The 18,602-nt window shown below is 30.0% G+C and overlaps 1 protein-coding gene across 2 annotated transcripts; it reads right to left on the reverse strand.

The window, feature by feature from the left end:
• Positions 1 to 791: 791 nt before the first annotated feature.
• Positions 792 to 5,574, reverse strand: LOC105117795 (uncharacterized). 2 transcript variants are annotated; one of them, XM_011015556.1, is made up of 8 exons: positions 5,148 to 5,574; positions 4,463 to 4,554; positions 4,146 to 4,296; positions 3,918 to 4,049; positions 3,655 to 3,804; positions 1,986 to 3,347; positions 1,718 to 1,887; positions 792 to 1,353 (listed from the first exon to the last, which is right to left on the reverse strand). In XM_011015556.1, the coding sequence occupies exons 1-8, from the start codon at positions 5,319 to 5,321 to the stop codon at positions 1,203 to 1,205; spliced, it is 2,382 nt and encodes a 793-aa protein (XP_011013858.1). In that variant the 5' UTR covers positions 5,322 to 5,574; the 3' UTR covers positions 792 to 1,202. The 2 variants fall into 2 exon arrangements, with proteins under 2 accessions (XP_011013858.1, XP_011013856.1); XM_011015554.1 differs by having other exon boundaries at positions 1,986 to 3,476.
• Positions 5,575 to 18,602: the final 13,028 nt, after the last annotated feature.

Below are 18,602 nucleotides of genomic sequence, written 5' to 3' on the forward strand. Positions count from 1 at the left end.
CCTAAGAGTACTATTATAATCAGGTTCATAATAAGTGTAAATTTAAACTTGGACGCTAGATGATTATAATACAAATAAATACAATACTAACTTAAAAATAAATTTAAGATTATATTTGATTTTTACAAGTAAAATCACAATACAAAAATATAGTTAATTTTTTTAATGTAAAGATTAATCAAGAATATAAAACACCTTGAAAATTTTAAACATTATATTAAACCTTTAAATACAAACAATTAATAAAATAAAATCATAATGTGCCACAATTTTCAATAAGCTCGTCAAGTAATACAAAGTATTAATGACTAAATTTAAATGGAAAAGATATAGCGTGCAAAAATATATAGAAGTATAATGCAAGATGAGGATTTTTTTTCAAAAGGTAAAATAGTAAAATGATTTATTAACTAGAATGCTCCTGTGAAAAGATGTTCGAAGTTACTATTGTTGATGCGGAGAATTTCTACATGACAAAGACTGGCTGACATGGCATTGATGTGGCGTCGTTGGCTCCTCCAGGGAGCCAAACAAAAAAATTCCTTCGTGAACATGGCATCATAGATTTTTCCATAGTTTTGCATATGTAAACATGTCAATACAGTAATCAACATTTGTTGGAATCACCAAGTTCATTGCACAAGTTCTGTTTTCACTTCGAACTGATGAGCTCAAGGATGACACAATGATCACAAGCATGTACAGGCAGCAGCAGAAACCAACTAAACACCAAATTCCCGAAAGTTAACTCATAAGGTTATAATTTCATTTTTTTTTTTATAAAAATGCTATGAATAGGTGAGACTATTACAAGGGCGATAATGTTGAATGTGCAAATACATTACTCTGAAAAAAGAACAGAACTTAGCAACGAAGAAATCAAAGCAACGAATGGTGAGAATAAGTTGTTTCCATTTCACCGAGAAGGGTATCTTCCTAGAGATATGAACTCTCTGTATAAGTAAAAAAAGTGGCAATCCAATTGAGCTCCATCTACATAATCCTCGGTTTCGATCCAAAACGGAACTGTGAACTCATTCATTAGCGCTGGCCAACGTTTTATCCCTGCAGATCTAAATCTACATTAAATATGTTTCAAAAACTAGACATACTAGGATGACAGTAGATGTGTGGCGTCATGCATGGTGCTCCTTGCATTGTGATGGCTTTTTATTTTTACATACAACTTGTATATTTATATTCTAATTACCAAATCTAAGCTTTTCAGCTGGATACATCCTGTTCGTTCTACTTCCCTTTTGGCTCTTCAGTGATGAGAAGTTCTGACCATTTGCTTTCCGAAGTCGATTAGACTGCTTGACCGATTGATCTGTTTTCTCTGTGTCATTTTTCCTGCAATGCAAGTAATAAATAACCATTACAAGATATCAAAATAAGAATGTATATTTTTTGGCAGCCATATGTTAGAATTTACACCAATGTGGACTAAAAGTATTTTTGCTTTGTGAAAAACAGGTTATGTGCATAGCCTAATTGGGTCTTTGGACACCTTAAGACAGTTGTGGAAGTAGGGTTTTGAGTGTGAGCCTAAAGAATCCTAATACAATTCTTAATGGGAGAACTGGCAATCCAAAAACCTCTTGTTTGTTCAATTATCGGTAACTGAGTGTTCAAAATATCAAGTATAGATCTTGGGATAAAATTCTAATAGTGGTATCAACCTGATATTTTTCTAACACCTTAAGAGAGGACGAACCTGAAATGAAGCAAGAACAGCAGCACCCCAACAACTGCAGTTCCCTTTGCAACAGTTTTAAGGAGTGGCCTCCTTGGAGGCTTGCAGTCTGCCTTTTCTACACTTAGACCTTCAGTTACATTTGAATTCTCGATTGCCAGAATCTGCACCTTTTCATGGTCTTGATCATCCTGTGACAGAGATTGATCAAGTCATAGAAAGTTGGGGTAAGAAGTTGAAAAGAGACCTACGATGAAAACATTACAAAAAATCAACAAAACTGACTCACCACCCGATCCATATTTTCTGTGGAACAAATCGTATCTTTCTTCGCATATATAGACACTTGATCACTGTTTTCACCAACATTTTCCGAGTATCCTGTTGTTGAGCACCTATGCTCATCTGGTATCTGAGGACCTTGGCTCTGAAAAACAGAACTATCACAGAGCTGCTGAAAACCACTACTATCCTTGCTGCTTTTAAATTCATGAGATTTTTCACTATCTACCATTGCTGAGATTCTGTCAGGAGAATCTGATTCCTTGTGTGTGTTGTTTTTTATGCTATTAAAACAAGTGGTTTGTAAACATTTATTTGGAAGTTTGCCATTTTCAAGGTCTGATTCAACCATGGTAGCATTATGTCCCTCTGTGCCATTATCTCCAATGATGCCCTTGATATTTGTGTTCTCGGGCCACAAGGCATCCCCTCTAGCTTTGCTTTGAACAGAAGGAAGATTTTCCTCTGGTGAATCTACTTGTGAAAGAGACAGGGATGAAGCTCTAGTTGGTACTACAGCAAATCTATGTTTACCTTTCTGATCCCATTGATTAAACTCGTGTGAAAAGGAGGACCAATCAGCAAATAACTCCCTTTCTTCACCATATCCAAGATCTGTATTTGCTTGAGACATGCAACTGCCACTCTTGTGCAAAAAGGCATGGTCTGAGTGTTCGATTTGTGTACAGGGTACAGAAAGCTTGGAAGAGAAGCCAATATCCGTGACTTTCATGTCAAAAGGAGATTCTTCACAGTCAGTTATTAAACTACCCACTGGTGTGTTGTATATGACCTTTTCCTGAGATTCAGACCTATCTAAAGACTTCTTGATCAAAAAAGTCACCTTGCTATTTGATGATTCAGGAAACCAGACGGTATTAAAATCATCTTCCTCATCTAATTGGTCCTCAAAATTCAACTTCTGCACAGGGCCCGATACAGAGCTCATGCTGGAAGTAGAAGACACTTCCACGTCATCATTGCGGTTTCCTCTAGGTGTGCTACAATCCTCAGAATCCCCCACTACTGAGGCATCATCTTCTAAACTACGATTGAAATGAATCAGGTCCATTCCACTATTTTCACAGCTATGTTTGGTTCTATTTTCTGTATAAGAAGACCTACTACCTAAATACATATTGGACTCAACAACAGAGGTAGATAACCCGCCATCCAAATGATGATCATTCTCCAAATGTTGCGAGTAAATAGATCTTGTTGATTCATTTAAATGGTCTTCATGCCATTGACGTTTACTGCATTCATCTATATGTTGGTTTTGATCTTCTAGTTCTAATGAGCATTGTACAGAGGAATGACCTTTGACTGACAAGGATGCTCCCAGAGAATTCATTGAATCAGAGTTCATCTGAGATGAAATATCATTAGAACAACTTCTTACTGAGCTACCAGATTCGAGCATAAAAACACTTTCCACTTCAGCGTACTCTTCAAGATATGAATCACCATTTCCTTCAGAAGTTGCATTTGAATGTTTCTAGAATGCAGGTATGAAGCATAATAAGTAAAACCAAATGCAGTTCAATAAGTAAGCAATAATCTGGAACACAATCTGATTCCTTAACTCAATAAAGTAGACTAGAAATGGTATTTAATTTTCTTATTGAAAAAAAGAGATTTATAATTATATAAATAAAAAATAAAAATTCATATACCTGTCTGGATCTTTGTCTTGGTTCGTGGTGTGGAGTCTTGCTAGCAGAGCTGGAGAAGCTATGATGTGAAAGTTCCAGGTTTCTTCGAATATTTCCAACCATATCCGTTGGCATAGCTACGGTATAAGTGACAATATCAAAATCAGGAACCTGCCACAAGAATTTGTCTGTGATCATTGTCAAATTGACACAGGAAAACATTTTGAAAAGGAAATTGCAACAAGCATATGACTTTAAATGTAAAGAATGCATTAGTGTCTTACATTTAAATGCGAAGACCTTGCTTTCTTTGAAAGAGAACGTATACACATACAAACTTTTCTTGTATCTCTTTTTTCGACAACATCTGATGGGGAAAAGAGATCTATGCCTGCCATTCCCAAGATTTTGCAGATCTACAAAAATATAGCAGAACAATAAATTATGTCATTTAGGTAGGATCATATAATTCAGATCACCATACCAAAGAGAAATAAGATGGCGGCGCTTACCTTCAAAAATGAATCCACATTAGAATAAGGCAGATACCTGCTCCCACAACTCCTCCTAGAAGCGAAAGGCTCATATTTATATGCTTTTACATATCTTAGTTCCATATGCTTCGTCGATAACATTCTCCATATCACTCTTGACGTTTCAAATCTAAGAAACAAAACAAGAAATTAAAGAAATTTCACAAAGCATTGGAAATTCATTAAGAAATAAAATAAGTTGAACACATTCCTGCCTAAATACTGGAAGAAATGCACCTATACATGATTCAAGTAATGACACGAGGTTATAGGAGGTAAAAACAGTTGGAACATACAGCAATTCCCCATCAGCGATTAAATCAGCAATAGGAAGCTGCTCATCTGATCTTGTCTGAAGAACTTCTCCAAGCCATATTCTTGCTTGAGTCTTTTGAAAAAATATACAAGAGCAAACAAACAAAGCAAAAATATCAGGCTTAGTAAATTAGAAAATAATCTATTAATTTATGAACTTTCAAATTCCAAAATAATGTTTCGCATCCGCGAAGAAAATATGGAAAATTAGAGCTAATTTAAGATTGCTGACAATACTAGTAACTTTTATCAGTTGAACTATGATCAAAAGCACTTTACAGTTTACATAACTTTCTTTTTTCTTTCAAAAATTCAGTATTACAGATAATTTAGCTACTTTTAAAAGAAAATGCATCTCAAAAATAGAAGCAAATATCTATCCTTCTCAAATGGAGTATTGAAGCATCAAACATGAAAAACTTGAAACTTCCTAAATATCTGTGGTAATACCATAGCCACTAAATCAACCACTAGCTAAAAATCAATTAAACTACAGAAATTAAGCATCCAACATCATAAAGCTCAATCTTTCTTTCTGGGTCATCTTCATTAAAGATTTTAACACCAAAGCAACCTTTTTAAAAAGAGAGAGAGAGAACAAAACTTCAACAACCAGTCAAAAATGAAAATAACAACAAGAAGAGATGGTTTGTTCCAGTGCATGACCTGCAAGAAGACATCATCAAGTTCACGAAAGCTGGATTCAGAAGAAGAAGAAGAAGAAGGCCAAGAAGAACTTTCATCCCCACCAACACAACCAAAACTTGCAGCTGAACCAGCTCGCAAAACTTGAGGAGATTCATCACCTCCATCATGACCGGAGACCACCACAACCACCATGCTTTATGGCGGCAGTAACCCAGTTCCCGCCAAAATGGTGGTAGGTCAGTCAGTGCATTTGAGTTATTACACAGTCATGATTTAATGTTTTTAGGATTGTCCGTCGAGTGCAGTGCAGGAAAAGACGGCCCGAGGATTCTGCAACTTTTTGTGTCCTTGTGCCGCTTTGCTTTTCTTTTTCTTCGTTGAATATTTAAGTGTCTTTACTTTTACGTACGTTGTGTTTGACAAATTTTAGTGTTTGGACTTTGGAGCCTCACCATTTGTATCCGAAAATAATTACACTTAGATTCGATTTATTATTATTATTATTATTATTATTATTATTATTATTAGATCTTCTATATTTGTTTAGCTTTATTTTTTAGAAACTGATTTTTAAACCTTGAGTAATAATAATAATAATAATAATAAACTCATTTACAAATGTTAACTTACTAAAATTTGAATTTGAAGAAATAACATCCTACCATCCTTGTAAAATTTAATTTAATATCAATTCAATGTAAAATTTAGATTATAAATTAGAAGAATTAATTCAAATCAACTCAAATTAACAAATAAAAAATTTAAATAATAAAAATATTTTTATTTTAATGAAAAAATTTCTTAAAATAAAATACAAAATCAACATGTTATAGTTTGGATTGAGTTAATCCCACTTTGTAGTTTATTTAATTTTGATTTTTAATTAAATAAGCTGGGTTTTCTAATTTAATTTTTTTTTATCTCAAATCAATTTATATCCTATATCAACTGGGTTTAAGATCATCCCACCAAGCATGATTTTACATTAGTATTTTATTAGTTAATCTTTAGAAATTAGTAAATTTAGTCTTTAGAGGTCAAAGAAGGTGTAAACTTCTTGTAATGCATTAAAATTGGTCGAAGAAACTTTTATTATCTAAACTAAAGCTTTGTCATGGTTTAATATTAATATTTTGAAGAAATTATGAAAGAAAAGATACATAAACCTTATTCAAATTAATCATATTATTTAATCCAATTGACGATTGTTCTTTTTGTATTTGTTTACGTATACAAAAGAAAAAATACGCCATTGGACTGAGTAATTATGGATTTATTGGCTGCAGGTTTTTGTCTTGAAATCCCATGATAATTCATGGATGAAAATCTACCCATTTAAATAATTTTTTGAAAGAAAAGGGAGCATCAACGTTAGCACTGTTTCGTCCAGGAATTTCATGTGAAGCAGAACTCACTTCCTATCAGAACCATTATTTATTTATGCGGCAGTATGGGCATGCAGAGGAGACCTCACCTGTCACTTTTCCTTGGCTTTTTTTATAGAAAAAGATGAAAGAAATATTGAGATCACACACACAGCTGATAAGGAGTAGACAGCGATCCTTATTTAGAAACTGTCAGTACAATTATATTTTTAAATTTTTTAAAGAAAGTTTTAAATTAGTTTTTTATATATATTTTTAGATTGTTTTGATGTATTTATATTAAAATTAAATAAAAAAAATATACATTATTTTAATATATTTTTAAATAAAAAACACATTATAAGAAATAACTCTTGCCTCACCATCAAACACGTCTCCTTCTGCAGACATCATTTTGCTGCCATTACTCATTTTGTCTGCTTTCAGGTCTCCATTCTTCAATGCCCCGTGAAGGATGAAAGAAGAACCCATCTACCTATCTTGGGTATGGAGACTAGTGCCAATTTAATATTAGCCACAAGAATACCTCCCAAAGGAAATAGGAAATAGCAGTGCCCGTCGGCCATAATAAATTCAATGTTTTATGACTCGTAATAATATCCCAAGGTTCTTGGCTATAGATCCTAGGTGTTATGGTTTTGTGTTTTGAGCTTTTGATGATGCAAGAAAAAAACAAATTAAGGACAAAAGAATTGTTTGCAGATGTTTCGGTCAAGCCCACGTACTTTTATTTTTTTAAAAAATATATTAATAATATTTTTTATTTTTAAAATCAGAATGTAAAAATAATTTACAAATTAATTTAAAATAAAAAAAATTAAATTTTTTTAAAAATACTATTAAAATACAGCACCAAAAACAAGTTCTCTTGAGTTTTTATACAACCCTTTCAACTACATGATTTTTCTTTTGGTGCACACACGGGTTTTTCTATAATTTTTTTTACGAGAGAATAGGCATTTCTTTTTAATTCAATGGCAGACCATCACTACCAGCAGCGTGGCATAACAATTATGATGTAACAACTATCTAGGTGTTGGTCAAGTGATAAGAATTTAGAATCAAGGGATTTTCTCCCTCTGTGGTCTTAGGTTCGAGTTCTTGGTTGCTCATATAATAGTCACTGGAGGCTTACATGATCATTAACTTCAGGGCCCATGGGATTAGTCGTGGTGCACGTAAGCTGGCCCGGACACCCACGTTAATAAAAAAAAAAAATTATGGCATGACACATTGGTAAGGATTTGGGATCAAGGGGTTTGCTCCCTCTGTGGTCTCAGGTTCGAGTCCTTGGTTGCTCATATGATGGTCACTGGAGGCTTACATGATCGTTAATTTTAAGACCCATAGAATTAGTCGTGGTGCACGCAAGCTGGCCCGGACACCCACGTTAACCTAAAAAAAATTATGGCATGACACATTAGCTAAATTAAAATTTTCATTTATACAGTTGCTTGTAGAATCTGCAATGAAATCTTTAAATATTCAAATTTTTATATAAAGTCAACTCCAACAAGTAACTTAAGATCTATGCAAAGTACACCTTTAAATCTCCATAAATCAAGCCGCGTCTCCTCCCATGGAAGACCGCTTCTTTCTCCTCAGACGATTTACAAATCAGATCAAATCAACCCAGGTGATATTTCGCCGGACCATCAAGTATATATTGAAGATAACTTATGTTTCTATTTATAAATATAAATAATAAAACAATTTAATTATAAATTATAATATTAATGATGGGAGTATATAGGTTGTATTATTTTATTAATACTATCTATTATTATATTCTTTTAATAATTTTTTTTTTTTTAGAGTTGGGCCGCAGATACTATTGCTTATTAATTACAACATCCCAACCGCATCAAGCCCATGGAAGGCCGCTTCTTTCTCTTCAAATCCAGATTCTGTATCAAATCACTCCGAAGTCTCTTTAATATCTTTGGATCTTACCGATAATCAGAGGACCTAAACCAGTTTGTGAAGTCATTTGGAGCATTTTGAGATGTCCACCCATGCAATTCCTGCTCTTCAAAGTTTCTGTTTTCTTCGCCATTGAAAATCCAGCGATATAAAATATAGTGAACATTAACACTGGCTCCAAAGTTTCTGTTTTCTGATTATTTATTGTGGGTGGTTATACAAAAAACTCAAGGATAAGCAACTGTATAAATATAATCTCTCTTTTTTTAGAAAAAATTCCAAGTTCTTGGTGTCTAAATACACCACAATCACCCTTGCAAAGGAGCAATTCCATCTAGTTGTAGCATGTTATCATGAGCACGAGCAATTCATAGCAAGAGAAACTAGCTAAATCAGCCAAAGCCGGTCAAATGCCGTGAAAACCAGGTGAAATCATTAGAAGCCAGGCTAGATAGCCCTTCTTGATCATTATTTTATTCTTTCTCTTGCTGTATATTTTTTTTCATCTACACACCTATTGATCAAGCATTAGAAAATTTCCTGTTTGTCATGAGATTTTTTTTTTTAATGGTCAAACTCATCAACTCTTTAATTTGTAAAAACTCTAATTTTTATGCTAAGTTTTTTTATAATTTTATCTTATTTAAATGTTAAAAGTAATTTTCTCATGTATATTTATAAATATAGTTGGATATTTGGGTATTTTTAGATCCATTTCTCCGATAATTGATCTTTAAAATCTTAGGATTTGGTGTGCTAGATTACAACAATTTTTTTTATTGGTGAAAACTCAAATACAAGAATTAGAAATTACACAATATCTAAGGACAGGACTTAAACCTAGGACCTCACCATGTCTTAGATTTAGACTTATTGCCTGTACTAACCTGTTAACAACTTGAACACACACATTAAAAAATAAAAAATAAAATTCTAGCTACATGAAAGTTCGTTCAAAAATATTAGAAAAGAAACAATTCCGCACCTAAGGAGGAAAAACCTAAATCAATCTTGTATTGTATTGGCTTGGAATCTAATTTGTGTTAGAATAAGATAGGATTTCATGCATTCATTCATGCATTAAAAAAAAGGCAACAAAGTCAAAGAAACATTACTTTTTTATATTTGTGAAAACATGTAATTTTTCTAAGTGATTTGAGAATCTTTTATAGATAAAAAAAAATAGACTACTTAGATAATCTAACAAATATATTTATAAATTAATAAAATAATTTTAAAATTAAAAAAAGATCTTTTCACAAAATTTAAAAGAAAAATTTAAATATATTATAACTTTTAATTTGATCCTTAAAATACAATTAAATTTTTATAGAAATTTTTAGAAGTTATTTTTCTTTAAAATAGGTACTATATCACCATGCAAACCATCAATATTAGATATAAAAAAGTTTATTTGTTAATTTTGAATTTGATGTATTGTTTCAAATTTTATAATTATTTCTTTTATATTTTATATTTTACATTTTATATCTTTATTTCGTTTTTTATTTAAGATAAGGTTACTTATCTATTTAAAGTTTTATAAACTTTATAAAGAGGTAGACTTCTGTATTATTTTAAAGATTATAAAACTACAAATCATTTTCACACATGAAATTTCTATGTTTATTTATTGTTTTTAGCTTCGCTCATCCTTTATAAATTATTACTCAAGACTCAAGACAATTTGAATAATAAAAAATAGTAAATGATGAACTGCACATTAAGAATTAATATTGGATCCATATTTGAATTAGGTGCCACGTGCCAGCATGGAAGTACATGTGAAACATGTACCAGTCGCAGGGATGATTGTGATTTAAAACATATTAAAATCAAGTAGTTTAGTAATATAGATTCATCTCCAAACTTTTTATCAATGCCATATTGACATTATTATTTATGCTTTGGGTTTGTGTGTGTATTAGCATTTTTATAAGATAATTTTAAGAGATAAGAGTTGTAATTAATAAGTTTGCTTTATATTTTCTCTCAATAATTTGAATTTAAATCTCGAGATTAATAGTAAAGTTAATTTGTCTCTTTAGTATATCAAATTGATGTACATAATGTTTTTTAAAATATGATTTTCATGTGTTTTTAACTTTGTATTTAATTAAAGAATAAAAATGTAAATAATTATAAAATAAATTTGTTATTTTTTAAAACAGAAAATATATAACAATATATCATATTTATATCTATTATTTTTGTTTCTTCTATCTAAAAATAAGTACTTAAACAATATCTAAAAGTTAAAATACAAGCTTGCATTGAAAAAGACAATAAAAAATTCAATTTAGTGTGTGTTTGTACTTATTTTTGTATACATATAGTTAAATATTAAATAATATATCAAACTATTTTTATATTGTGGAGTCCATTCAAAAATTAAGTTTAAAACATAGTTTTTATAAAGGAGTTTTTATATAATTTTTTAAAAATATGGTTAAATGTTAAGTAATATATTAAACTATATTTTATACTGTGGAGTCCATTAAAAAATTAAGTTTAAAATATAGTTTTTATAAAAAAAATATTTTATATAATTTTTTAAGTGAATTATTTAAAACTCTGATTGTTTTTATATTTTAAAAACTAAAAAACAAACACCCTCTAATATGATTTTCACGTAATAATTCATGTTGAAGGCATAAGAGGCTCGACGGGATGATTCTATATGCAGTAGTTCTCCCTGTATTAATAAAATAAAAGATTTGAAGTTCTGAGACTTGGAAGTTTACATCAACCACGCTTACAGAGAAGGAAACTTTTGTGACAAATGGGTGGCCAAAGCTGGGGCAGGCATGGCTCAGGGAATGATCCAGTTTCGATTAGTTCTTGTAGGACCTTCGACTGACTTTAAGCAGATTGTGTGGTGCTATCAATTTCTTTGGTGTACTTTGTAATTTTGGGTTTTGGACCTTTGGCTTGGCCACATAAATTACCCAGAAAAGAACAGAGAAAAAAAAACAAATGGCCAGGATTGAACTCAGCTTGCTGGAGCCTATTCAATCTCAGGCACTAGATCACAATCGAAATTCTAGCAGAATCAAGGATCCACAATTGGCCTCTGCAACATTCTTTGTATGTCTAGCAGTATAGGTTGGTGGATAGACAACATCTTGTTGAGTATGAAATTAAAATGGTAGGTTATTTTACTATGCATAATTTTATTGTCGTCCTCTTATATATTATTTGAATAAATTATGCAAAACAAATTGTTTTATCTTTTTTTTTTTTGTGTGTGATTTAGTCCTAATTGAAATCCAATTGACTTTGATGTATTATAAAAGGTTGGGGTTAAAAGAAGAGGGATCTAAATGAAAAGAGCACCAAATAAGAATGATGTGCCATAAATTTAACAAAAAATGCGCTATGGCCGTGGAAAAAAAATAACGTAGATTATATAATTTCAGTATCGCAATATTTTTCAAATTTAATTTTCATATAAAATTTAATTTTTGTTATTTTTTAGTCCCTGATGAGATATGAGAGAGAGATCGTTAAATTTTTACGGTAAAGAGAAAAACATCTCATTAACATCCATTTAATTTAGGCTACAAAATAAAAGATATTTGTGCTAAATTGCTTCTTTTGATGAGGAAGGATCATATAAGATGTTTGTTTTACCTTTAAAGTCCGTGAAAAATATATTTGAATTCAAGTTGATTTATAGTTTCAGGTTGATTTTGTTTTGTTTTTTTTAGGCTATTGATATGTGATCATAGGTTAAAAATGAGTTGAAAGAGGGTTAAACAACTTAAGCTCTAATTTTTCATTCACCACAATAGTCGAAATCTAGTCAAAATCAGATGATGTGCTGTCTAACTTAACAAATGCCCTAGGTTCAACAAAAAACATAAGGGCCTAGTCTCAAAGGCCCTAACAAAATGGGTCAGGCGAGCTGGTCTGGCTTGCTAAGCCCAATAATGTATAACATTTTATTTCTTCTGTTTCCTATGTTTTTTTAATAAATGCTTCTTTTTATATGTTCTTTTTTAAAAAGCATTATTTATATTTAGATTGATACCCCTTCTCTATTTTATTTTGCATAGAAAACCTCTTTTAAATTATGATTTCTCTTTTTGTTATGTGTTTAATTTTCGAAGAGGTTTTTCTAATTTATCCATAATTTTTTTTTTATCTTTTATATAGATAAACTATATTTTTTAAACTAAAAAAATTTTTATTTTCAAATAATACTTCTAATATGTGTAGCCTTGTATAATATTTTTTTTCCTTTTATTTTATTCAATCAATTTAATGTGTTTGTCTATTTTTATTATTGTTTGATTTAATAAATAAAATATTGTAATAAAAAAATTTAGCAAACATAATGGGTTAATGTCCCCTCTTACAAGATTAAATATTTTGATTTACATCCATCTCGTAATTTTTTAAAGTTCTATTTTTAGTTATTGTTAATGACTTTTTATTTATTAATTATCACACATAGTTCTTAGTTTATATGAATATATGTATGTGATTAGTACTTAAAAGTGCATTTTTATCAAGGTTTTATATCATCATTTTACACTTGAAGTATCAATAATTCCTTAACTAAAGCATGTTATATAATAATATATCTAATAATATAAGATACTTTTAATTTATGGTAAATGTTTATTTTAAATGCAGAACTATCACATAAATGAAAGGATTGATTGATGAATTTAAGAACTGAAATTGAAAGGATAAAGAGATGGCTAAACTTAGAAAAGAGATGTCGGTGCAATCCAAACCGGAATACTGTTCGGTAATTGAGTCATATCTGGAGTTATAGATCTCATATTTAGGTCTACTTTATACGGATGGAAAGGTAAGACATAGACCTACAACTTTCATATGGAGCCCAAGATCTAAAAAGGCTATTTTCAAGTCCAAATTGTTGCAACAACAAAGAAGCCTGAATCTGTCCTCCAGCCTGAGCACTATTCAGTATTTTAGACATATCTAGAGTTCTAAAAGTCGAAATGAGCTGAATTTGTTACACAAGAAAGCTGACACAATTTTCTACAACTTTTATGTTTTCAAGTGGCTCCAATGTTGACGTTATCAATGACGTTTTGGGCAGACAAGAGAAGATAAGGATTGTCACCAAGTCAAGAGTTGGTCACCTACTCATCAAATCAATAGTTCTCAATTTTGGCCTATAAAAGGAGGCATTTGCCATGCATTTTGGCATCTTGGTCTCCAGATCAAGATCATGCTTTTGCTTTCTCTCTTTGTATTTTTTGTATTGCTTATGCTTTGCTTTCATTAATATCAAGTTTATGCCTTTCATTTCCTTTCCTTTACTTACTTAACTTTTATCTTGTTTATGTTCTTGTTTTGTTTATTTCTTTTTTTTTTTTTTATTATGTCTAGCTAAGTTAATTATGTCAAGGTGAAAATATTATGATTAGCTAAGTTTATTATGTCAAGGTGAAAAGGTTACATTAATGGTTTAAGAATAAGTATAATGTAAACTCAATATGGACTTTAATGTTTGATACTAACATGTTTTGTATTTGTTATCTTGTTCACTCTTTAATACTTTGCTTGTTAAATGACTAATCTTGATTTATGTTGTATAACACTTGGTACAACAAATGCTTGGCACTTTCATAGCCCATACTATATGGTATAACCGACACCTGAGCTATGAAAGGAACTTGATTTGTTGTTAATATAAGTTATAATCATGAATACTTGACGAGATTTACAAGTATTAGCATTAATCGAATAAGATGACTAACGTAATCATGTTAACAATCTATAATCTGATTGGAACCTCCTTTGTGTGTGGTTTCCAATTGAATAATAAAAGTTTATATTATACTTGTTTGACATACCATTAGTGGAACCTCTAACCTTGACATTTGTTATTATTATTGTTTAATCCTTACGTTAATCTTCCATCTCAAAGTTCTCATCAACTTCTTCTTTTTCTTCTTCTTCTATTACTACTACTACTACTACTACTAGTATTATTATTATTATTATTATTACTACTACTACTACTACTATTATTATTGTTATTATTGTTATTATTGTTATTGTTGTTGTTGTTGTTGTTGTTGTTGTTACTATTGTTGTTGTTTATAATTTGTACAATTAACCTCTCTGTGGTTCGACCCCGGTCTTGCCGGGTTATTTATTACTTCGACACTCCTGCACTTGGGAGAAGACATCAATCTTTTAGTCGTGTCAGTATGCATAATTTTTTTTTTATTTACACTACAACATATTGAACAACAGAAGTGCATTGAAAACACTTATATATACAATTTTTTTACAAGAAATCAAAATATTTGACTTGTGGTGAAGTGCAGGTCACTTAACTAGTGCTAATTTATGTTAGGTTCTATTTTAACTGTTATATATTGTTTGGACTATAAGCTTACCTATCTATTTCATTAGGCCTCCACCTTATTAGGATTTTATAAAGCCTAGGCTTGTATTGGATTAAAAAAAATATCACAGTAAGTTAAAAGCTTTGGCAGAATAACACTATTTAAAAAAGATTTGATAAAATAACATATTTTCACCTTCTTGCACTTCTAAAATATGACATTTACTAAATGTTAATATTTATTAGCGTGACAAGATAATTGTCACGCATAAAAAATACTCAAACTTAATATGTCGCGCTTCTAAACTGTGACATCAATTAAAATTTAAATGCCTCCTCAGATCGAAGAACACAAACATAACAACTTCCCTTTCTCTCCAAACCGATACCCTTAACCCTTATTTCTCTAAAACAATTCACCATCTTTAAAACACAAAAAAAGTGAACTCATCCTTAGATGTTATTGTGTTCAAAATCCACCATCACCTTTTTTGCCACCGCTGCCCCAATCCTTTTTTTAGTTCTAAAACCATGATAAACATACTATATGTCTATGCTTTTTTATTTGTTTCAGTTGAAACGAAATAAGTGTTTAGACTGAATTTAGGGTTTGTTGAATTAAAGCTAAATTAGTTATAAATACCTTTAATTAGGGTTGATTTGATATAGCTGAACATGAAAATAAATTAAGTTAATTATGAGTTAATTATGAATTAATTATGTATTGCATTTAATTTTGGATAAGTTGTTGAATTAGGGATTTTATATGAGTTATTAGAATTAACTAATAATATAATTAACTATACTTAATGATTTCTTACAATAGAACATGAATGTAATGGAATTATAGAGAATTACACATTGTATTAAATTGTTGATAAGTTAATGAATTCAATATTTTTCTTTGAATTATTTTAATTTGTTATGAATTTGAGTTTGATTTAATGCAACTGAGAATGAAAATATCAATTAAAAGTGGTATTATGAATTATATTTAATTTTGATCAAGTTTGCTTTTACATTAAATTTTAAGAATTTGATTTAGTTTGCTATTGATTTTGCTAATTAGGGTTATAATAATGCAATTTAGTTAAATTTTCATTCAATTGATCAGAATTCGATTTGTTCTTATTTTTTTAACAAAATATCTTATAACATATTTATGTTATATTATTATGATGGCACTATTGTTTCTGATGTGAGTAGTAATATCGCATACTTTAACGAGAGTAGTTTGTTGTTAAATGGTAATTTAGACATATATAAATTAAGTATTGTGCCTAACATTTTATTAGCAACTTTAATCATAAATTCAAAGACCCAACTATAAAAAAAGATTTGATAAGGATGTATTATGAACTTTCAAGGCGTAAATTTAATTTGCGGTATGAAAAAAATATGTAAGTTGGACTTAACATATCAAGAATGGCTTGAACATGAACCAAAAGAGAAATAAGCTTTATGTTATGATAGCAGTCACTAGTATGGTAATATGACAACTAATTTTTTAAAATTATTTAATCATGTTTTGAAAGGTGCTCATAAAATACTTGTTTTATCTTTAATGCAATTAATATTTTACACGTATAATAGTTATTGGGTTAAGTAGAGAAATAAAACTAATGATTTTATTCAACATGGAATAATTTACCCTCTAGCAATTCAAATTGAATTAACAATGAGTAGGGATAAATCAAGAGATCATACTACAATGTTATTGACTCTGAGAAATTGATGTTTCATGTTAACAGTCTTATTAAACTGAGTGTTGTAAAAGAAGTCAGATGAGCAGTCAGATTGAATGATATAAATGCATATATGGTAAGTGGTAGACATTTCACTATTCATGTTCACATGTTTTTACGTGTTGTGCCAATAATTACTTAAACTTTATATATTTTGTTAGTGATCATTACATGATTTAAAGCTATAGAACATATGTGACATATCATTCTGTCTAGTACCAAATAAGTTAGAATGTAATGATTACATTGGACCTCGTTGAAGCAAACTCATTTAGATGAAATTAAAAAATGGTTGACAAATATGTATTCATTTGCACAATGAAATGGATACAAGATAGTTATACACATTATAGGTGTGATATATGTAATGACACATTTCATAATAGAAAAATATATTCTAATTGACAATGTATATATGACAATACAATTGTATGAAAAAACATAAATCTATTATGATATTTTTGTAAAATATATTAAACTTATTTAATTTCACATCAAATACCTGTATTATTATATAGGATGTTGTGCACTCAAGGTGGCAAATCATATACTCATGCTGAGCATCCACAATATGAGAATGATGTTCAAGGACAACATGACAATAACAACCACAAAGAGCATGAGTCACAGTACATATTTACTGGGCGTGCTAACACATATTTCTATAATTGTAGGATAGACATCGATTAGAGGATTATTTTATTGGCATTGTAAGAATATTTATTTTTAATTTACTTAACATTATATATATATATATATATATATATATATATTAAATTGTTATGCAGAATGAGACCACGGTTTATTATCGTATACATAAGTGAATGAAACTACGTAAACAGGTTCGACCATATGTGTTTAATACAGGTTTTTTGTATATAATTTGTATAAAATATATTAAGATTGACCACAACTTGATCCATATATTGATTGAGCGATGTAAGCGTGACACACACACACACACACACACACTATCTTAGGTATGAGGAGAACACACTATCTTAGGTATGAGGAGACTACAATTTTGCATAGATTGTCTGTTAATGGTGAGACACTCACATTTATTAGCATCCAAAATTAGATTGCGTTATACAAGTGATTGTTTGGATTGAGACTTCCTCTTTATAAATTGAAGGAGGGTAAAATACATCTTAAATGGATTAATAAGATATTCATGGCACCATCAAATGATGCTAACGATGAGGTTTTACAGAGGTACCAAATAATTATTATGATTTGAATGTGTTGATTATTTGTTAAGTTTGCGTGAATTATTATGATAATTATAATGTGTTATATAGGTATGCCAGATTATATATATACTTTATTTTTTTGGCTGTGTATTATTCATAGACCTTGCATAAGATATGTACCTTTAATTTATATGACTCTCATGGATGATTTTGACATCATTCCCACATATAGTTGGGGATTTGATGTGTTGACATGCTTTTACAAACATTTATGTCTTGCATACATAAAAAAGAGTAAATAGGTTGAGAGATGTTTGCTACTTTTTTAAGTATAAATTAAAGAATTCAAAATAGTTATTTATATTTTAAATGTTTTTTATTAACATGAAATAAACAACTCATTTAATTTTTATTTAATAGCAATTATGGTCATGAGAGCATTTTCATGTGGATCGCCCCTAAATACCCAGATCGCTGCTTATGACTATCCATATTATAGGGGTTAGACTTCATCTCCCACTAGGATGCATATATTGCAAAGTTATTTTGTAATTATATGCATTTATATTATCTAATTGCAACTTTAAAAAATACAATTAAACTAACATATTTATAATGTTAAGTGGTGTGCTAATGGAGTATTTGATAGTAATCCAACACGTGTGTTCGTATTTTATCGGAGCAAACTGGATAGACACCACGTTATCCAAGTGTTTTTCAAACCATTTATAAAATAAAAAAACTTCATTAAATTGTTATTGTTTAATATTTAAGAAACTTATATTCTAAAAATCATATGGATGCCCTATTCAGATGAAAGATTGGTGGTTACTTTAACTATTTGCACTAATATGATGAATATATGGGCATTAGTGGTCTCATTAATATTT

Source organism: Populus euphratica, unplaced genomic scaffold (assembly GCF_000495115.2).
Source record: "Populus euphratica unplaced genomic scaffold, PopEup_1.0 scaffold1530.1, whole genome shotgun sequence".
Taxonomy (NCBI): Eukaryota; Viridiplantae; Streptophyta; class Magnoliopsida; order Malpighiales; family Salicaceae; genus Populus; species Populus euphratica.